This window comes from Netta rufina, assembly GCF_964035555.1.
Source record: "Netta rufina genome assembly, chromosome: 5".
NCBI classification, from domain to species: Eukaryota; Metazoa; Chordata; class Aves; order Anseriformes; family Anatidae; genus Netta; species Netta rufina.
Window position 1 is genome coordinate 2,619,797 of NC_140128.1, and position 22,410 is coordinate 2,642,206.

A 22,410-nucleotide genomic window follows, 5' to 3' on the forward strand; every position below is an offset into this window, starting at 1 on the left:
AAAATACTTCATGATTTTAATGAGCAAATTGCAAAGTTTAGAATTTGGTGTCCAGTCAATTCACATACATTATCTCTGCAAAGCCACCTGAAATTCTTGGACAGAGCAGCATAAAAGCTTCCCAGATAGGCTAATCTATTTATTAAGTCTTTAGTACTTTTACTGCATCTCTCTTTACATGAGATTTTAATACAGCAATACATATACATGAATATTTTACATCCGTGCTACAGAAAACTCATTGTTATTGCCTTCTATAAACTATTCAGTCCCTCCACCTCCCTTCTCTCCCCATTCTCAACAATGCATGAGTATTCATTCCTCCTTACCTCGGACCCAGCAGATCTTTCTTAGCCGTTTCATCTAGTATTCCATCTTCACAGTCACGTCTCAATTCAAATCATCCACAGGTTTCAGCTTTCCAACTGGCAGACCGTTCCTGAAGCTGCAGAGACAGACCGCAGTCGATATACACTAGCACACACAGACCACGGTGCTTTTGCCCCAACATAACTACCAGTGAGTCCCATTCTCCTGACAGGGAACCACAAGCACTAGGCAGGAACAGGAAGCAAATCTAATCAGGACTTGCCGTGGTACATTCCTGAGTCAACGTTTTATTTCCACAAATATCAAGTTTAAATAAGCATTAGACACTATTAAACACAACTTTCAACTTTAATATTCAAATTCAACACTAGTAAAAACAAATAGAGCACAAATGGGAAACATTGTTTAAAAACTAAAATTAATGAAGAGATAAGCCAGTAATTAGAACAGTTCTATTTTCAGCAACATCTGGCAGCCAACACCAGTATAAGTTTTGACAGACACGTTTGATTCATACTGGAACTTAAAATTGAACAGTTAAACTTTGTCTGTTGGCATCTCAGACTGCAGTTTTAGTATAGTATACTATATAAGCACAAACTTATGTACATAAACAATGAAGAACAACCTGAACACTTACACTAAACAATTATTTACAAGTACTCCAACATAAAAAAAATATACAAGAGCCTCAAGAATGAAAAACTGAAGAGAATACCAACATTTAGAGAACCTTATTAGAAAGGATTACAGAACATCAACAGCCAAGACATTAACAATTGCACTACACTAATACAGAGTCCAAATATTAAATTGGTGCATTATTTCACAATGCACTAGCTTCAAGAGAGAAATGCTGCCTTCACTAAAATGCAGCTTAGATTTGTTTCACGTAATTGTTTTAACAAGAAGCCTATTAACACAATAATGATTGTTTTAATGCTACAGTTTACAGCGAGGACAAAACACTAAAATAGCAGCAGTTCCACACGGCACTTAATTCCACAGGTTTCTAAGCTGTGGTTTATGCAATGCCTACAAAGTGCTCCCAGTTGAATATACAAATAAAATTCACAAAAGGTTACCTGACATCAGGTACATTGAGTGTAGGTGGCCTTAAAGCCTGTCTTTCAAAATTTATTCCCCTCTGCTCCAAACTCAGTAACACAGCAATGCCCCTTCCCTCCCTCTTAAAGATCATCAGGGGCAGTACTTCTCATCACAATGCTGTAACACTAAAAAGCAGCACACCACTATAGTGGTTAACCCTGGGACGATGTAACATCTAACAGTGTAACTGAAAGGTTTATGGATTAACATCCAGGATCCTCTACGGACAGATAGTGACCGAGTCCATTGTCTCCAATGGTTAATACAGCTAATCAGCCATATCGTTGAAATTAAAAACCCAGAAGCAGTTCCTGTAAAACTAGTGACACTGATCTAAGACAGGACAAGAAACCAGGAATTGAATGCTTCCTTCAACTCCTTAAGGCTTCAGTCCAGCAGAGATGCTATAGCCATCCTCAGCAGTCCTTTTGGACTTCATAGTTCAGTATATAGTAAGACTAACTGAGCGGTTCATTTTCTTGCCAATGAGTCGAGATGGTCTATTTTGTGTTGTAGATCTAGTTGTCATTCTGTCAGTGAACAGTGCTCGTTCCTCGGCTGCGGCCTTCGCCATCTGTGCCTTCTTCAGCTCCCTGCAAGATATTGGAAGTCACACACGCAATAATCAGTAGGGACTGCAGGCATGTCACAGCAAGTGACATTTTCAGAGGCGTTACAACAATTCCAAACTTAAGAGTTGCCATCAATTCAGGCCACATTAAGACAAACAGATGCAAATGATACTTAAACTCACAGGACAAAACACCAACGTTCCTTACTTCCCTAGATGTCCTTTCTTTTGAAAAGGGAAGGACATGACAAATTCACATATATGGGCTTCAAAATTTGACCAAGATTTTTATAAGCAGCTCAGCAGCTTTGGTCTGAAAATCTTTAGCTTGCTATTGTTTAGATTTGCAACAGGCAAAATATTTGCTATCACTGGAAGTATAGCTGCAACACAGAGCACTAGGCTTTCTAACCTTATGCTTTTCCCATTGCAATTCAGTTTGTCACAATGATAACTGAGGTGGAAAAAAATGATTGTGTTTTATGATTGAAAGAAGCAAGGATACCTACAGTATTGATCACTGACCTGGAATCAAAATAATTTATTCCATTCTATCTTATGTATCAGTTACAAGATTATAGGATGTTGTTTACTTCCTAGTACAAGTCCTATGATCAACAAGTGAAGAGCTAATTACAGAAGCTCCCTCAAATGAAGCATTCAGCCACAACTGAAACTCCTGTGGAAGACTCAGGCAAGCAGACGCACTCTTAAACGGAACATAACTAGCAATAGACAACTCAGGAAGCATCCTTTTCCTCTTGCGTACCACATCAAAAACCTATCACCACATAAATCTTGTTTGCCTGAGAAAAATTTGAGCCTATTACTGCAAGGCTGTAACACTAAAGGCGGCGAAGGCCATTGTCCCTAATTCCCTAATTCTGCCAAGCGTACTGTTTCAGAGAATTACCAATACTCAGTCTGAGAACTAAATTACATGAAACTCAAGATAAGAAACTATGAAATAGTCTGACTAAAGAGCAAATTCTTCCATTCTTCCCTAAAAGTAATCCTACCTGAACTATTTTACAGAACGCCATCCCCCCGGAAAGTTACTGTCGGCAAGTGTTCTTTTCAAATCATTCTTAGCTTTACTTTACAGTTATTTTTGTGAGGATGAAACTGCAGGCAGGTTTTGCCTTCACAAAGCATTAACTTAGCCAACTTCAAAAGAAAAAAAACACCACTCCTTAATACAAGCAAGTTACCTTGAGAAACCCACCCTCAAATAACTGCACAACTCAAATTACTCTTTCCACAGTCGATCATAAAAGCATATAAAGAACCATTAGAAGCTAAGTTATATTTAAGGATCCCAAGGAATTACTTACTTCTGCAAGAGTGAGTTTTTGAATTTTTCAGCATTCAGTTCTATCCTCAGCTGCTCTGCACTCTTTTTTGCAGCAGAGAGCAGTACTGAATGCTTGACTAGTGCCACAGCTGAAGGTCTTTTCTCTGGATCAGGATTAATCATAACCTTGGAAAAAATAAAATAAAGTCATTCTAGTTAAGGCCAATAATACAGTAAATTACACTAATCAGAGAGTCACTGGAACAAGATTTCTTACTTTTAATAGATCTAGTAATTCTTGAGAAAGCACTTGTGGTATTCTTGGTAGTTTTCCTTGTCGAATTTCATGCCATTGGTCCCCATTAGTTGGAAGCGGTTCAGCCCCAGCAGCACAGACAACAGTCAGAGCAAGAGCAAAAATATCTGCTTTTGGCAAATGAGTGTAGTTCTTTAAAAATAAAGAAAAAATAAATTTACTATAGATACTACCCAGTATAAAAACAAACCTCAGCTAGATTATTCAACACCAAACACATCCATACTATTACATTCCAAGTAGCATTTGGGTAGATAGCATTTAGGAAGTTGGTTTCAGCAAGGAAGTGGCAGACAACAAATCATTGCTCTACTGAAAACAGCACACAGACCTAACACAAGTATTTTCTACATGTAGGATAGCTACCTCTTGTAGGACTTCATTTGCAAGAAAACGGCTATCGCCTTCCTCCACTTGTGGACTAGATACTCGAGTTACATGACCAAGGTCACCTGCAAAAAACATAGCGTTATTTCTCAGAAGACGTAAAACGATGCCACTCTTAAGCACAAGTGTGCTGCCTCGTACCTATTTTAAATATGACTCTATCAGATGACCACTCATCATCATCTCCTTCTTCTGAAGTCGTACTTGGGACTGATGTCCTGGATATGAAGATGTTACCTGTAAAAGAGCAGAACTGTTAACAAACACATTTGAGTCCGATTTTTACTTCATCTGCTTTTATCAGTTTGTTTTAGCCACACAGAAATTTCAGTTGCATACCCAGTTCCTAGAAGAAGAAATTACAATGCGCACACACACACACACTCACTCTGTGTCCCTCTGCAGGAAGTGGAGGCAAGCGTTGTGCAAGAAAGAGTTAACAAAAAGGACCCAAGATAAATTCATCAACAGTTACAATTTTGCCAGCCAATTTTATAACTGACATCTTTGTACTGCTACTTAAGACTTCAGTAAAGAATTTACAGTTAAAAAGGTGTGGTCAACTGCTCATTTCTCTACAGATTAAATTAACTGAGGAACCTGCCAATAGAGTAAACCAGTTTACACACTTACTAGGTTTAATATCCATGTGTACCAGGGACATCGAATGAATGTACTTTAAGCCTCGAGCCACCTGAAGTAGTAGGTCCTTCAGCTCTGGCTCAGTAAAATAACGCATATTCCTGTAATTTTCACTTATGGCATCTGCTAAACTGCCACCTAAAACAACATTAAAAAAAAAAAGTATTTTATTCATTTATTTACAATCAAACAGTTGAGAAAATAATGACAACTTACTTCCAAAAGTAAATACAACTGACTTCTAAAATCAGCAGTGAATCTATCACCAAAAATTTGCTGATGATACACCGGGATTGCTGTATCCCCTCTCTTTATAGCAGTGTAATATATTAAAATTATTTTTCTTCTGTGAGGTCTACTGCAGTTGCCATGTAAATTAACAGGATACCAAAACACAAAGGAAAAGGACTCTGGTCCTGTTCCAGACCTCTGGTAGGGTATCAGCCACAGCAATTGACCCCTTTTCAAGTGGAACTTTTTTCTCTGTATTCCAGCTTGAGATATTATACAGAAGAATTAACTACTTTGCTGCTCACAAATGCCTCAGTGTAGTTCCAGTATTTTTAAACACTGAAGACCTGTCTGCAATTTTGAAAATTACTGTTTATCCAGTATGCCCTTTGCAACAGAAAGCAGCATATAGACCCACTTCAGATGATAATAACATGAGCTATGCATGAGGATGTAAATTCCTACTTAGCACTAGGGATGTGTAGAGATACCTGTGTATATTTTATTAAAAAAAAAAAAAAAAAAAACACAAACAGATTTTAAAAGCAAGTTCAGAACAATCAATCTTTACTTACCATTGCAATATTCATTCTGTATGAGCATATGATCATCTTCTGCCCATGCAGAGTAGTATCTTACTACATGTGAATGCTGCCCCAGAACTGCATGTGCATATACCTCTCTTAAAGCGTTTTGCCTGTTACAGTCACACACACACACACAAAAAAAAAACAGTACACAGGAATATTATGAAGTGAAATTAGTTCAATTTCAGCTTTACATAAACACTTATTAAAAAAATCACGCCACTCTTCCAGCACAGGTCTCTAGTTAAAATCTTCACATTCAGTTCTCCAGAATGTGAATTATGTTGGAATTGTATTTACGTCCGAACAGCTAAAGCCATTTATATTGTATTAAAAGACCAAGCAACATGAAACATTAAAATGCAGGCTTTGTTGCAGATGATTCTTGAGGCAACTGCCACTCGCATTACTTACTTTCCAACCACTGTCAGCAGCAAGCTTTCAGAAGCATCATTGAAGTTTTAGCAAAAAAAAATAAAAATAAAAAATAAAAAAATAGCCATAAGCTAGGATCACAGAATCACAGAATTTCTAGGTTGGAAGAGACCTCAAGATCATCCAGTCCAAACTCTGACCTAACGCTAGCAGTCCCCACTAAACCATATCCCTAAGCTCTACATCTAAACGTCTTTTAAAGACCTCCAGGGATGGTGACTCCACCACTTCCCTGGGCAGCCTGTTCCAATGCCTCACAACCCTTTCAGTGAAGAAGTTCTTCCTAACATCTAACCTAAAACTCCCCTGGTGCAGCTTAAGCCCATTCCCCCTCGTCCTGTCACCAGGCACGTGGGAGAACAGACCAACCCCCACCTCGCTACAGCCTCCCTTGAGGTACCTATAGAGAGCGATAAGGTCGCCCCTGAGCCTCCTCTTCTCCAGGCTGAACAAGCCCAGCTCCCTCAGCCGCTCCTCGTAGGACTTGTTCTCCAGGCCCCTCACCAGCTTCGTCGCCCTTCTCTGCACCCGCTCAAGCACCTCCATGTCCTTCTTGTAGCGAGGGGCCCAAAACTGAACACAGTACTCGAGGTGCGGCCTCACCAGAGCCAAGTACAGGGGAAATGATGATGACTAAATGTCTGGGCCATGAAAATAACTGAACTCTATATTCTTAACTTCTGTTGTATAACATTGGTATGCAATTTTGAGCATCACAGACCAGCGAAGCTTTATATTACTATTAGAATATTGTGGGAAAAAAAGAGCCAGGAATATCAGGCTCAATCAAAAAACACCTGACAATCCGCATGTAACTTAAACTTGACAGCAATGCGGACCTGGTTGGGAGTATTGTTTTTCTTTCACATCTCAAAGGATCACCGCTGCAGTTTCATATAGTAACTCCTACCATTAATGCAAGGAAGCATTTCTTTTAACTTTCTGGGTGAGGACAATCTGTTTCCACTCCGAATTTTTGGGACAAATCTCTGTTGGAGTCAAGTAAACTTTCCTCCCAAAGTTTGAGCAGTATTCGAAAAAGAAATGTGAAGTGACTTCAAAACCGTACCCTACTGTTTCACATTTAACTGAAGTATATTTATGATTTTATCATAAATGCCTTCTCTAGATACTGATACAAAGCAACATTGAAGGAAAAAGCACCAGAAAGCATGTTTTAAGAGCAGGAAATACTCACTCGTCCACCGAGCCAGCTAAGGGTTTCTTAGATCGCTTTATAGCGTAAATACAGCCATCAAGTCTCTTTACACATTTAAACACAGAGCCAAATTCACCGGATCCAATCTTCTCCAACTCATGAAATTCGGTGGCATACCGTGACTTCATATTACTTTCTGTTATTGTGATCCTCTGTAAAGATCAGAAAGAAAAATACTTACACGTGCAAATACATGAACTGCCAAACTTCCTATCAAGTTCTAAAGATTAATTACCTTAGCAGGTCTGATAGTTTCATCTTCAAGCTCTCCATCGCTTGCTTCCATGTCTTCTCCACAAGAGCTGAAATTCACATTAGGTATTTTTACAGAATTAATACGGGTTAAGAAACTTAAAATTGAGGTTTGGGAGTTGATTTTTTTTTTTTTTTTAAATTCAGTTCTCCCATACTACCCAAGTTTAGTCTAATTAAACACTAGTATTTATAAGCACAAGCTCATAGTCATAAAATCATAAAAAACTCATACTAAAAAAAACCCTCATACAAAGCAGATACTCCAAGAGCTCTGTCTTGCATCACTAACAGGTTTGGAAAGAAAAATATTTTCACAGAAGCAATTCTTAACGGAACTTTTGCAGCCAAAATAGTTTTTAGGGTAAGCATTACAAGGAAAGATATAAATTACTCACTCGTTCCAGTGCGTTCTCTTTCTCCTCCGACACTGTCCTTCAGAGTTGTGAAGAAACATGGAATCGGGAGTGAAGGGATTAATGTTCACATGAGGTGTTTGTCTGATATCAGAATCTCGCTTCTCCGACTTCCCAACGTTCATAAATAGAGAGCCCCCTCGAAGTTTGACTGAGCTGGAACCTAGTCCTTGTGCTTTGGAGAGCAAACTCTGTATTTAAAATAATAATAATGAAACATTTATGAGCTCAATGTTGCTTTAGACACAAATAGTCACATCACGTTTGAAAATCATTATTGGAATGCTGTCTATTCAAAGCAAGCATGAGTTGTTTAAACAATGTCTGCATTTCCATCAAAAAAATCCCAGACACTAACTGTTTTGGTGTAAAGCCTCAAAGAAAAACATTAACCGTTGGAATAATTTTGAAAAGATAGGAATGATGACGAGAGAAGCATTCTGTCTTTAATCAAGTCATCACCCAGCCTTCCCCATGGACAGTTCTATGTTCACGAAACAGAGATGAAATTCATGGACCATGCTGCGTTGTATGTATTGCCATGATTTTCATATAAAAGATATAAAAGTTAGACTAAATATAGAAAGTATCTTTGGTGATCACAAACTTAAGATAGAAAGCTTAAAAAGAGCACTATATCAAGGATTTGATACTGCTGTAGAAGCCTCAGTGGATCTACAACACTTGCTCAAGATCTGACAGCACTGTTCAGTGACATCGGTCTCACTGAATCACCACAGGAGGACAGGCTGAAGCAGCAGTGCTGGAACAACATCACACATGAAACCGTTGCACTTCCAGCACAATATTCAGAGTAGATATTTTGGGCAGTAATCCATCAGGCGTTTTCTGGGCACGTGATCAGATCTCTCCCAGTTACGCAGAGAACCTGAGCCTCCCACACCCTCATGAGGATGCTAACCAGTGACCTCTTGGATCACAAGCATTACCTCATCCTAGTAGCATCTTATCACATAAAGAACTGACAGATCTCAAGTCTAAAGCAGCATTTATAATATGAATATTATAATAGTATTATAATACTATAAGTATTAGAATAAGGTTTGTACTTTGGGAATCCAACTGTACTCTCCGACCCTAGACTAGATTAAGACCTTCAAGTCTCAGCGGAGTCTCACCACATTTCAGTATTTCCACTGGTTAACTTAACCAACTGTTTTTCCAGACCTGGGCACCTAACTCAATAATTCCATTGAAACACGGTGTTAAAATGTTACTTTTAAGCGTCACAAGGCTCCGGCATCTCTCAAGTGTTTGCTCCTGACTTCAGATCATCTTCCATTTTCCTATTTCTAAGCAGAGTAACTAAGCTACCTTTGAAACCTCATTTGGGACAGAAACTGAGAAGAATAACAAACACCGGAGCTGGGGGGGAATTGAGGTTGCCCTCCTCACGCTTATTTGTTTTCTGTGGGTAGTCTACAGACCCCTGGGAGATCATCCACAGGGATCGTCATTAGGCTCCAACTAAAGGGTTATGTGGAAAGTAATAAAGAACGCAAGACTACTATCACTGGATTTAAGTGCACTACTTTTATATATTTTGGTGAGCCTCGAGACCAGAAACGGCCATGCCTTCCAGCCGCCCGCCGCCGGCAGGCTGAGGCGCTGCCTGTCCCCTCAAGCTTCCAGCCCCGGCGGTTAACGGCAGCTCCGCCCGCCCTGGCACACGCTGCCCCAGCCAGGCGCAGCTCCCGGCCGGCAGACGCGACCCAGCGAGCCCACGGCTTCGCTCTGCGGCAACCCGAGAGCCCCAAGGCGCCCGGCGGGCCCCCAGCCCTCGCTCCTGCAGCCCCCGGGGCTCCTCCTGGCGGAGGGGCCGCCTCCCAGCCGCCCCCCCCCGGCCCAACGGCCCCCGCCAACCGCTCCCGGCCGGCGCCGCCCCCCCGCACACGCCCCCCCCCCCCCCGGTACCGGCCTCGGCCGCCTCACCTTGGGGGTGTGCGGCGTGTCGAAGAGGCGCAGCTTGCGGAACGTCTTGTGGGGCGGCGTGCCGGGGTACTCGGGCAGTGGCGAGCCGGGCTCCCCGCCCCGCCGCCGGCAGCCGCCCGCCGCCAGGTGCGGGGGGGAGCGGCCCCCGTAGCGCCGGCCCTTGTGGGGGGGCGGCGGCGAGGGCGAGCCGGCCATGAAGTAGGCGCCGGGCGACTTGACGGGCGAGGAGCCGAAGCCCTCCTCCTCCCACGAGTCCCCCTCGTCCGGCAGCGGCGCCGCCGCGGGCTCCATCTCCTCCTCCTCCTCCTCCTCCTCCTCCTCCAGCAGGGGCGGGCCGCCCCGCGCCGGGGTGCGAGCCACCGAGAGCGGCGAGTCCGCCTCCTGGAAGGCCGAGTCCTCGCCCGTGCTGTTGCCGCTGCTGCCGCCCTCCTCCTCCTCGTCCTCCTCCTCCTCCTCGCAGTCGCTGTGCCCGCCGAGGAACAGCAGCTTCTGGCGGATCGGGGCTGCCGCCCGCCGCACCGACACCCGCCGCGGCGGCGCCGCCTGCTGCACGCTGAGGAAGCTCATGGCCGCCGCCGGCCCCGCTGCGCTGCGCCCCGCTCGGCTCTGCCCCGCTCCGCTCCGCTCCGCTCCCCGCCGCGCTGCGGCCCCGGGCGCGGTGGCGGCTCCGGGCTGGGATGGGCTGGGCTGGGCTCGCCCCGCGCCGTTCGGACTCCGCGGCTTTCCCGCGACCGTTAGTCACGTGGCGCGCCCGCCAGCCAATGGCGCCCGCCCCCGCGGTTTGAAAACACGGAGGGCGGGGGCGCCGCCACGCACGCTGGCGTCACGGGGCGCTTTGGCGCGAACGGCGAGAGCCGAGGGGGCGGGGCCGGCCGCGAGCCGCCCCGGGGCGGTTGGGGCGGGGCGGGGCAGAGGGGGCGGGGCGGGGCTCGCCCCCCCCCGCAGCGGCCCCACGGACACGTCCGCCCTGCGCCGCCCGCCGCCATCTTGGGCGCTGCGGGAGGCCCCGCTTCGCAGCCAACTTTTTGCGCTCCAGAACTGTTTTGCGTGCCCTGGGGCGGTAACAACGCCTTTTAGGCGAGTTAAAGACACTTTTTTTTTTTTTTTTTTTTTTTTAAACGTTCTAATCCACTTCAGATAAAGTAGTTCACCTGATTTAAACACACCCAGAAACAGGAACCTCAAACACTGCAGCCCAAGACGTCACTAATAATTTCCCCAAGACCTTTTTTAAAAGGACCAAAAAGTCCCAGCACAGCAAACGTGACTCGCAGCAGGCGCCCTTAATCAGACAAGCAATCCCCCGACATGCCACAACTTCATCTCCCTGCTTCCTTCCGTCTTGTACTACCTCGATTACATGCAGCCCAATAAAACTGCCAGCCTCTCTGCTGTACCACATCACCTTAAAGCAAATCGCTTGAGTAACAAAGGTCCTGACAAATGTTGATGTTTAGAGCAACCCACAGCAAGGCAGGTGTGCATCCCTGCGGAGTTCCTGTCAGCCTCCCCAGGCTCTCATCCCCTAAGTACGGGGGCAGCCCCACAGGTTCATTTCCCTGAGAGGTGAGGGGTCCTGTGGGATGCTCTGACCCTGCGGAACAGCACAGCCCTGGTGGTGTGAGCTGGTGCCCCCTGCCAGCCTCACCTCCAAAAGTGGTCTGCTACCAAGGGCACATCTCTACAAAGAGCACACCCTGAGTCTGAAACCTGGTAAGACAACGCATTAAAACACACAGTCAATAAAGCAAAAAGTTTGTACTTAACCATGTTTTTGTCGTTTGTTTTTTCCTTTTCGATGGGCTGATCTCCAGGAGCTGAGGCCTCAGGGCACACCTGAAGCACTTGTTCTGCCTCCCCTGAGGGCTGCCCCCACTCAGCAGCGCAGGATATTCTGGATGCTTCACAGCACGGACAACAGCAGGGCTTGAGGGCTCCTCTCTGCAGCCTGCTGAAACAAGACACCTGTCTCTCACTCATGTAATTATTTTTAGACAGATTTTCTATTGAGACCTAAACCAAAAATATGGGGATACTTTCTTCTCCTCACACCGAGTTCACACAACTGCCACTGTCCCAGTCCCCATGGTTCTGGGATGCAGGAAATACCATGAGGGATGACAGTATCCCAGGTGAGGGCCAAGAGAGTTTGTTACTCCCCTTTTTGTAGTGGTTCCCTCTTTTTTAAATCTCTCATGCCTCAAAATACCTGTTTCTTTGTGGAGAGCTGCTGCACAGCTCTGAGCAGGGCAACACAACTGTCACCAACGGCTCTCACTGGTATGCATGTGCCACTAGTGCCGTATGAACATGTCTTAAATTAATTGGGCTAAACATTTCCAGCCGTCGACAGAACTCGGTACCCTCACACATCCCCACTTTGTGCACAATGAGATGGTTTTGCTTAGAGCTCCATTGCCTCAAGGTGTATAGGCCAACAACTTTTCTTCTTGTAATGCATACAGAGGAACATTTCCACCTAAATATCACATCCCTATATATTCCTACACTTCTGATGACCAGAAAGCTTTTTGTTTTCAAGACAAGCAGTGACATACAACAAGAACACAATTTCTGAGATTATGGAGATCTCATGAAATTTCTGAAAACTGAAGTAAGCCAATGTAACCTATGCAAGCAGGACTGGACATCTTTTACAGAGAGATGGTTACACCAAGTCAAGTGCTATACAAATGCTTGCCTTGCAAGAATTTAGAATCACAGTAATGGCCCATTCAAAATACTCATTTTTTAAAATGGGAATGCACTGTATAGTAAATACGAACTGAAACATCTGAGTTTCAGGACAGATGATGTACAAGAAGTCTATTAAAATACAACCTCCATCAATCAGTAGCCTACAGAAGGCGATGCAAAGCAATTTGTAATAAAGGACCCCAAACATCCCATCCATGAGCTGTGGTTTGCTTCATTTGTATGTGAAGTTTTCTTTTAAAAAGGTTAAAGAATTTTAACTTACAATGAAGAAATACCCCCCCTCCCAAAAAAAAAAAAAAAAAGCCAAAGCTACAGTTTCCTTCTCTAACTCAACCTAAATATAACTGTCACTGCATTGCTTTCTGGAGTCTACAGACACAGCTATTTAATGAGGGTAAGTGGAAACGGAACTTCAGAAGCCCCATTGTATTACTACTGAATTGCTGATCACTGTAACAGTTTAAATAGGACAAATTCAAGTGGAACAATTTAGAGTTTGTGCAGAGGAGGAACTATTTCTGAGAGTGAGAAGACAGAAAAATATGAGACGAAAAAAGGAACAGTGAAAGAAATAAACAGCTGAAACCCAATTGTTTTACAAGAAAGTTTATTTCCAAACTGACAGCAAATAATAAAATGAAGTATTGAATAAATAAGTAACTATAACAAAATGTGTAGTTGCTATATAAAGACCACATTTGTAGGCTCTATATATGTGCAATCCTGAATCTGCATCAATTGTACTTTTGCTGTAGTTTGATGGGATTATAAACAGTTGTCTGGAAGAGATTATTTTCCCCAAGCACGAGCGTGGTAACTCAGCTATCCTGCCCAACATGACAAGAACTATGACTAGCATTAGCAGGCCTACAAACAGCCTAAGTAAAAAGCACTACAAAGACAATTTCCTTTGCCAGAGAATACATTAACAGCGGAGATTGTTGCAGAAAGAGAGGTGAATGGGAGAAGAGCTGAGCAAAATTCTACTGTGCAATACTCTAGTAGCCAAATTCAGCCCAAATTCTCTGAGGCTAATTAAATTGCACCTTTTGAGACTCTGTAGATCTTGCTAAATAAAGACCTGATCCTGTGGACAGACGTAAAAGCATGTACCCCTGCTGTCGACAGTGCCTGACTGATATTCCTAGGAATTTGAGTGGCTTAAAGGTTTTCAGAATAAGTTTGCAAAATTGGCTTTTATTATTATTTTTTATACTTGCTTTTTAATTAAAAAATAAGTATACCAGCCCAGTGCACTCAGGTTTGTGCTACCAAAAATACTTACCTAGGCCAGCACAGGCTCACTGAAAAACAGCAGCATTTAACTGGGAGTTTTCAAGCTCAAGGGGAAACAGTTGTTCTCTCTTTTGTGGGTAACAGGGGAACCCAAATAATGATGAATGGCAAGAAGTGAAACAATGGCCAATTTGTCTAGCTGTCAGAGGAAACTGCCACAGAAATGGGTACAATGCCTTCTTGTCAGTATTTCCTGCACTTACAAGTTCATCTGAAGTCCACCAAAAACACTTGCATCAAATTGGAACAGTTCTGGCAAAAAAGCTGGATGAAACCCATTGTAGAGCAGCCAGCGTAGTCTTGAAACTGGTTTATCTTATATGAAGGTAAACCAAGTGAAAAAGCCAAAGCAGAGGAAAGTCAAGTTGCTTCTATGACAATCTGAAACGCTACAACCGAGTGTTGTTGATGCGCCAGTCCTTCTACTCTTTTTAGCATGTAGTCTGTCTGCATGCAGGTAGAGCATTTCTCAAGGACATTATTTACACTTCTGGGTGAATACAAGAGCAAGGGACTGAGGTGAACAACAGAAGGTGGAATTTGGCAGCTAGGACACCTCCTATAAAAGCAGTAGTTCTGGGCCCAAAATACGTAAATTGAAGGGAAGATGTGAAGATACTCAGAAGTTACAGTGCACAAGTTAGATTTAAAAAATATAGGTTCTACAAAACAAGTCAGGCACAATTCTTCTATATTTTTCTGCAACTACGAAGGCATACACTCTCAACAGTTTTTAAAATTACTCCCTTTCTGCCTACACTTCTGCCTTCAGTTACAAAGAAAATAGCAAAAGAATATGATCGTAAGAGTTGTATTCAGATCTGAAATTTCCTTCAAAGCATCCTAGAAGTTGAAGAGCGAATTATTGCCATGACTGAAAACAACAGGTCCAATCAGAATGCCTCTTTCCTGTGCTAAAGTGAACTTAAAATGATAAGAATAAAAGAGAAAACAAGATTTTGTAACTGCAGTTAAAAGCCTCAAAATGTCTAATGCACATTAAGTAATTATTACTAATTTACCAGTATTGCTAACCTTTTTCTTTTTCTTTTTTTTCCTCCTCCTTTCAGGGAAGATACAAAACCATAGAATAAGTACTCTGCCTTTTCCGAAATCTACTTTTATTTATATTATTAATCTCTGTGTATCATTTAATGTAATTTCTTTTGCAAGCATTTCTTAGAGATGTAGATAATCAGATAAAAACTTTTTAACAGAGTTTCAAGCTCACCCACCTTCTTGGCATTCAAACTATCCTCACGAACCTATGAACATTCAAAAACCTGCCTTTTCTTCAGCATACCTGTTTACAAAGCAAAAAGCAGCTAGCCCTGTCTGCCCCACAAATCATTCCTATATTTGCTGATTTTTCAGAGTCGTCATAACTTATGTTCGAATTGGAATGAGTTTTACACCAAAGCAAGCACTCCCCTGGAGACGTAGCTTTGGGACACTGATTTTTCTCCAGTAGCTTTCTTCAGCCCCCGTGGTAGTTTCTGTTATGTCAGCAGACCTGCAACGTCAGGAACGCCTTTTCCTTGTCTTGCCTAACATAGATGCTCAGAAACCTCTCAGACAAATGCTACAGAATTAAACAGTAACACAATGGTAAATCAGAAAGTCCCCAGATAAGTACTTACTATAAAGCAGCCAGTCAACCTAAAGCCTGGTAAGAAATTTAAACAAAGAAATGGGCAATAAGGATGGGATTTTGACAGTAACACTTAAGACATATTTTGCTGTAGAAAAAATTCCACACAATAATTTTTGCCCAGTATAATGTTTTATCATTCCTTTTAGTAAAGTGCTACAAATAATCTAAACAGAACAACATTAATACGAAGAGAATCTCTTACTGGTTCAGGACCTGAGCAGGATGGATTTAAGGGGGCCACATTTCCATTTGAGAAAAACCATACAGACTAGGTATAACAAAATGCTTGCTTGTTGATATAAGCTTGTATGTTTATTGGGATAATTAAAGTCTGTTTTGAATATAACCCTCAGTTGAAAAAGTCTGCTATCACATTCCTGATGGGGTTAGGTGTCAGCCATTTACTATTAACGGCGATAGTTTAATTGCATTGTCAGACTTCCCTTTGGCCAAGTGAACTTTGCTAGCAGAGTAACAAAGGACTGTCAAAACTGCTGAAAACACCTAAGCTACATTTTTAAATGCACAAAACATGATAGCAAAACATGCTGGCTTATTCGTCTAATATACAGTACAATTTACTATTTATGACACGAGAACCAAGATTGGCTTTTGGTCTCTTGTCATATGGGTCCAGACTTCATAAAACTTTTACCAATGGTGCAAAAAATATTTTTGGGAGATCTGGTGCTCAAATATATACTGCTTTGAAAAAACAGGAGTACCTTATTATCAACAACCAGCTGAAGCAAAGAGAGAGCACATGTTAATTTCTATATTTTTCGTAACAGAAATGATAAAGACTGAATTAATATATTTCTGAAGTTTCAACCAATTGTAAAGTAATAGCTGAACAGTACACAAGTTAACCTTCACTTCCAACTCCTAGAATTTAAACACCTTGCTGCTTTAGAAAATCAGCTGCCTGCCCGCCCTACCTGTAATAAAATTTCATCTGTGTTATATTTGAAAATTGCACAGAGCTATGGTCTGCAATCTGATCGAGCTGAACAGCTACAGCGCTTAAATTGCTGGATTCAGAAACAGTCTTCCTCACATTCCTACTCTGTGCCATCTTTTTCTGGTGTCTGAAGTCTGATGAAATAACTTCCTGTCCCTGGGGAAGGCTCCCTGACTGCCTGCTGAGAAGTACACAGCATGCAGGGATTTTTTGGTGTGCAGCACGATTGTCACAGAAGCCAGAACAACCAGGAAAGCAAATTACTCCCCACATTTTAATGAAGGTTAGGAACTAGAATGAAGTTTAGGAAAAACTGCCCTCCAAGATCAGACTTCTTGTTTATCAAGACTGTGAGCTCTCTCCTTGTGTTGTACGCTGAGCAGAATCGCATACAAGTCTTTTTTTCTCCCATACTGTGCCTCAATCTCTCTGGTATCAGCCAGTTGACTGGTTAGTGAGATTACTTATTCCATCATGGATTATGGCTTTTTACAACTTTGTTGTCAGTCTTCAGGATTTACTCTTATAAAAACACAGTCTTCCAACCTCAGCCTATTCATGTGTGCTTTGGCATTAACTCTTTTAGGGTAAAAACCATCCTATTGTTATGCACAGTGTGTCTGGCACAAAAGGTCATCAGCCTGGAGCACCCCTAATGATTGCCTCCCTCTTTTTAGCCCACAGTGCTGAAAAACTGCAGGAACGTTTAAAAAGAAAAAGTTGACTGCGAAGTTTAGAGATGGTTAGCTTTCAATCCTGTAAGGGAGGAGTTTATGTAGGCCTGGAATCTAAATCTGAAGGCAAAAAATTGTGACTGGGAATGCTGCAAATGTGGGAACCAATTTCTAAAAGGAAGTGATACACCAGGATGCATTACTTCATAGGATCCCTCTTTTACAATTTCCTTCTTCTAATGTGCCAAAGCATTCCCTCAGAAATAATTTTCAAAAAGAGGAGTGAAATCGTTGGGGAAATATAGATTTCTACTCCCAAACACCCAGTCCTTTTTGGCATATTCTTTGTTTCCTCCTCCCCAAATACCCGTGACCAATATTCCTATCTAACCCAATTTCATCCTGTGTAATCCTCTGCTACAGAACCTTCCGATACCGACAGGCTGTACCTGCTCACAGGACAGTTCCTTCCACTCTCATCAGAATGGAAGCAGCGTGGAAAATCAGAGGTCTCTCCAGTCTGAAAACAAGTCTGCTATACAGACAGGCCTCACAGGGAAGATACATATAATCATCTCTGCTTGTCTTTAAATGCTAAACCGCATAAATCAATCTGGTTTGTTTACTCAGGAATTAAGTATGTTTTCCTTTATAGGAGTAGGTATGGGGGAAGCATAACCTTTGACTTGGGAGTTTTGCAAGAACAGCTGGTAAGATGCAATAAGAGAAATCACTTAGAAGATATAGCAGCTTTTCCTGACCCAGCTAGTTTTGAATGCCTTGGAGCAAACTAACTAGTATGAAAGGGGAAGTAATACTCACATTTGTACAGTGGTCAGAAAGTGTCCTGGGAAATGAGAAGAACTCAAGTTTTTTCTTTGCTAAATCACTTCCAGCCACCGTTTCCAAAAACTATTAGCAACAAAATTTAAGAAAAAAACTTGAACGTTCATGTCAAATGATACATCTTTAATTTCTAAATTGCAAAAACTACGAAACTGACCTAGTTGACAGGTAATTAATTCTCTTTGCATAGTACAGTTTATCTCCATGGGATATCAAAAATTATTTAAAACTTCAGGAAAACTGGCACCTAAGTCAATAAGCAGCCTCAACCCTACATAAACGTTGCAGACAACCTCAATGTTTTCAATTTTTACTTTGTAACACCCAGAGAATAGCATGCTTTGGCCACATCTTTCCCACAGTATTGTGTTCTTTCACTGCATTTTTCAGTTGGCCATCTGTATGAAAAAAGTAAAAGGCTGCAACCTATATTGATAAAGTAATTCAAAATAAATTAGCTTCACTGTATTTGAACTTGGCCTTTTTGAGGTCAAATACCTCAAAGTACATAGTTACGATTTTTTTTTTTTTAAGTAAAACGTGTACATCTCACAATATTTAAAAATAATTACTTAATTAACGTTTCATCCAGAAGATGTTTAATCCTTTCATCCTTCCCTCGAGAAGGTTAAAGGTAAGGCTTCAGTTTCAGAAGTACTCTTGACACTTATCTAAAGTAAGCACCGAATCTTACAGGAAGCCAAGAAAGTTTAGCTTGCTTAACAAGCTTACTAACAAGACAAGAGTAAAGACTTTTTCGTATAAAAAAAAAAATAGATACATTTTACTGTATGCATTAGACTTACCTACAATGGATTTTTTTCCTTTACAGAATTATAAATGGAGAGAAGCATTGTACTTACATCATCATTAATTAATCCCTTTTTTCTAGTAACTTCTGTCCTGATTTTCAAAAGCACTGATTATCAGCATATCCTAGGTAGTGAGTGGTAGCTGCAGGCACTCAGAACTGTTGAAAACAGACTATTAGTACTTGCATTTATGCCACAAACGCACCATTTGAAAATATTCCTCTTGAAAACTGGTAGTTTACTTTTTAGTCAACATCAGTTGACTAATTACTTCTTTTTAATATTTTTTTAGTGCTTTAGAAAGCTTAAAATAACTAACAACACTAATAACTTAATATACTTCAGTGTATTATGGTAAAAATGAATGTCAAGATCTTAAATTTATGATAAATAAACTTTGGAAAAAATTATACAAGGCCGTAAATAAATAATTTAACTTCAGTCTCATTAAAAAGTAAAACAGTACGTCAAACAATATCATCCTACCTAGACAATACAATCTTGTTATATTTTATTGCATAATCAGAGTAACATCTTAAGTAAAATACGTAAAGAAACAAAACCATTAGATTCACTTCCTTTAATATTGAACAACCAAAGTTTCTCCTTTGTACATACTCCAATTTAAAGATAATATAATTAGCACTTCCAGCGTTAACATTCTGTATTTACAATGAATGAAATGGGGTGGATAATCTAAAGAGTATTCAAATCTGTATGAAACAAATCAAAATACGAAAATTTACAGTAGGCTCAAAATCCACGACTTTCCTATTTATGGAAACCAATTGAAGAGGCTTTGTCTTCTTTATTACTTGTAAGGGTTCCTTAAACGATGATTTTGTTATAATATTTTAAACATTTCAAGTCTTCAGCCATGCCTTCATTATTTGTACATGACATTAAAATTAACTCCAATGCTTCTATTTCAACTTTTCACTTGATTGTAGACCAGTCTGAAATCTGATGAAGGATAACAAGGAAATTTACTATATAATCCTAATTCCATATTCCTGAATATACAATGGTTAGAAGTAGGTGATGTCAGTCCATTCCAAGGGTTATGTACACAGAACTTACAAAATGTTCTTTGCTCTTGCATAAAATGTGTACACAGTATCAATGAGCAGGGAACTTCAAAGTTTTTATGGATTGCTGCTGGCATGGACCTTTGTTGATTGAAAATAAAATACCTTTCGCTCTATTGTTCTGGTAGCAGTTTTAGAAGTTAATCATCAATCCCTGGTGTTTCACCCTGTTGTATTCTGGAGGCTATTCTAATGGCTTCTTCCAGAGACTGTTGTTCTCCAAGCTGAAACAGATGCATTTAAACAAATAAATTTTAAATCTTACATGGATCAATTTTTCCTTACAAATTTGTAAGGTGAAACCAAAGATAAAGATACTGATCAATATTTAGCACAAGTAAGCGTGATCAGTACTGTCACACCTCTTCTGGGTAATATATACTAACAGATATCTAATCAGCATGAAAATTAAGATAGCGGCTGACAGCAGGTTAAACTGAATTTGTATGTATCTACCGAATTAATTTTCTTCAAAGGCTGCTGCATGGTAAACTCATTTCATGATACACAAAGGAGATGATGATTTACCTTGGCAGACACAACAAAGCTAAGATAAGGCTTTCGAAAATCATGTTGGCCATTGAAATACATTTTAAGAGTGGTAAACCAAACAAACACCTTCAGTTTTCTTAACTTTTATGCAGAAAATAAGATCTTTGGAACAACAGCATATAATACATATTGTATAAATATACAGCATTCGTGATGACACTGCTTAATTCCACAGTAGTTTAGAGATTCAATTATTATACTGTAGTTGTAACAAACAAGGCAGACAATGTATCTGTGGCACTGTCAGAAGCAACACCAGCCAACCCAGAGTAAAGACAACCAGACATCATCTTCAGAAAGAGTCCACAGAGTTTTATACTTTGTAAACCATGCAGGTACACCGCATGACTCAAACTCTGAAGACAACCCCAACTTAACAAAAATGTGAACCTGGCCATTATCCATCCTCTACCGTAAGATAGAAAGATGCGTAAGAGTATGAAAAGTAGGAACAAATTACTTAACCAATGGATAGACCTGGATGGTCAGTACTAAATATCACGTATAACTTGGTTTTACAGTCACTGGATATCACATTGTGGAGCCACTCAAATCAAGAGCTGCTCTGTTACCAACTCCTTAGGACTTGAATCTAGGTATTGGCCTCATCAATATTTAGGAACCATGTAAATTAATTTATTAGTAAGGAAATACAAAAGACACATCAAGAACTGAAGAACACTCAAGAATACTTTAATTTTTAACACTTCCTCTACCGTTTATATTGTATATCTTAAGTTTCATTAACATAAAGACCTTTAACTTCACTAAAGAATTCACTGCTTGTAATAGAAGACAGGCATTTTCCTCCTCATTTAAAGGACACTCTGATGAGGATGCAAGTTTCTCTTTCTTTTTTTTTTTTTTTTTAAAAAACTTTTTTCTTTATTTTTTTGGTGTGTGTGTGTAATTTTGACAATTACTAAGATTTGCTTTCTTTTGCATGTAATTTTGAGTAGTACAAACAACTCAACAAAACAGGAATTCAGAATGATGAGCTTTTACCTTTCATTGCTTGTCAATCAACATCTGATTTGCTATGTTAAATTTAACAAGGGGCAAGATAACAATCTGTCATTTCAGCTTGACAATACGAACACTGTTCCCTTCAGTTTATGCTCTTAGAGAGTCGCATGCATACATACACTCAGACCACGGCATTAAACACGAGACTCAAACACTCCCAAGTTTTGATTTCTTGTTACTTTCAGCAAATATGAATAATCTGAAGGAACCAGACTTAAGTTGCTGTTACTTCCACATGCAAAGTATATTTTATCCTCCAAAATGAACTTTGCGTGTCCATCTTCTGCATTTCCCTTTCTATTTGAAGCTATTTCCAAGAACTTCCTTTTTTTTTTTAAACAGACATATATTAAAATATACCACTTAATTCTTTTTTATTTAGAAGCTCTTTTGAGCACTTCCTCTTTGCACAGCCAAACTGCCATTCAATATGATGATGATTTGATGTATTTTTGAGAGCTAAAGGCCATCATGCAAACTGCACTCAAGAAAACTGAGTATCTTCAACTCCCTTGGAATACATAGGCAGTAAAACTTGTATTAAAATTATCCTCCACACACTATTTTGAGACAGCAGGTTCCTGGGATTTTCTATGTTCTCTACAACAAAGCATTTCTGTAGTGATACTAGCTCAATAGGATCAAGCCCACAGAGAGTTGTGTCCCGATTCCTTGGTAAATTTAAATATGGTAGCTTTCTTACATTCTCATCGTACTTCTTATTTATGCAAATAATAAAGCAGAGAACCAAGAGGGCTCTGAGGTGCACTAAAAGTATTAGGCACTTTGCAGGATTGATCCTAACATGTAAACCAAAATTTAAACTACTTTAACTCCTTTTCTTTTACTTTGGGTTTAAAATTGGATTGTGTCCTTGGAGAAGCAATTTCTCTCAGATCACTGAGTTATTTACTTGAACCCTGACTCTAATGTCACTTTAAGAAACATTTTTTTTTAAATTACAAGAGCTTGTATTTACCTACCATTGTGTCATATGTAATAAAAGTAGTATACAAACTTACTCAGATTGTTTGAGTAAG

The 22,410-nt window shown here is 40.6% G+C and overlaps 2 protein-coding genes across 3 annotated transcripts in view; both read right to left on the reverse strand.

The window, feature by feature from the left end:
- Window positions 1–729: 729 nt before the first annotated feature.
- Window positions 730–10,369, reverse strand: WEE1 (WEE1 G2 checkpoint kinase). The gene is made up of 11 exons (XM_084287324.1): window positions 9,744–10,369; window positions 7,773–7,981; window positions 7,358–7,424; window positions 7,102–7,274; window positions 5,457–5,578; window positions 4,642–4,788; window positions 4,150–4,245; window positions 3,988–4,073; window positions 3,583–3,753; window positions 3,346–3,491; window positions 730–2,033 (listed from the first exon to the last, which is right to left on the reverse strand). The coding sequence occupies exons 1-11, from the start codon at window positions 10,308–10,310 to the stop codon at window positions 1,883–1,885; spliced, it is 1,935 nt and encodes a 644-aa protein (XP_084143450.1). The 5' UTR covers window positions 10,311–10,369; the 3' UTR covers window positions 730–1,882.
- An 8,544-nt stretch (window positions 10,370–18,913) lies between these two features.
- Window positions 18,914–22,410, reverse strand: part of ZNF143 (zinc finger protein 143) — a 36,860-nt gene continuing 33,363 nt past the window's right edge. Inside the window, exons 16-17 of one of the 2 annotated variants that reach the window (XM_084287784.1) lie at window positions 19,898–20,016; window positions 18,914–19,667 (exon numbers count right to left, since the gene is read on the reverse strand). In XM_084287784.1, coding sequence (XP_084143910.1) covers window positions 19,933–20,016 — 84 coding nt within the window. In that variant the 3' untranslated portion in view covers window positions 18,914–19,667; window positions 19,898–19,932. Of the gene's footprint in view, window positions 20,017–22,410 lie in introns of both variants that reach the window. The other variant, XM_084287783.1, reaches the window with a different exon arrangement.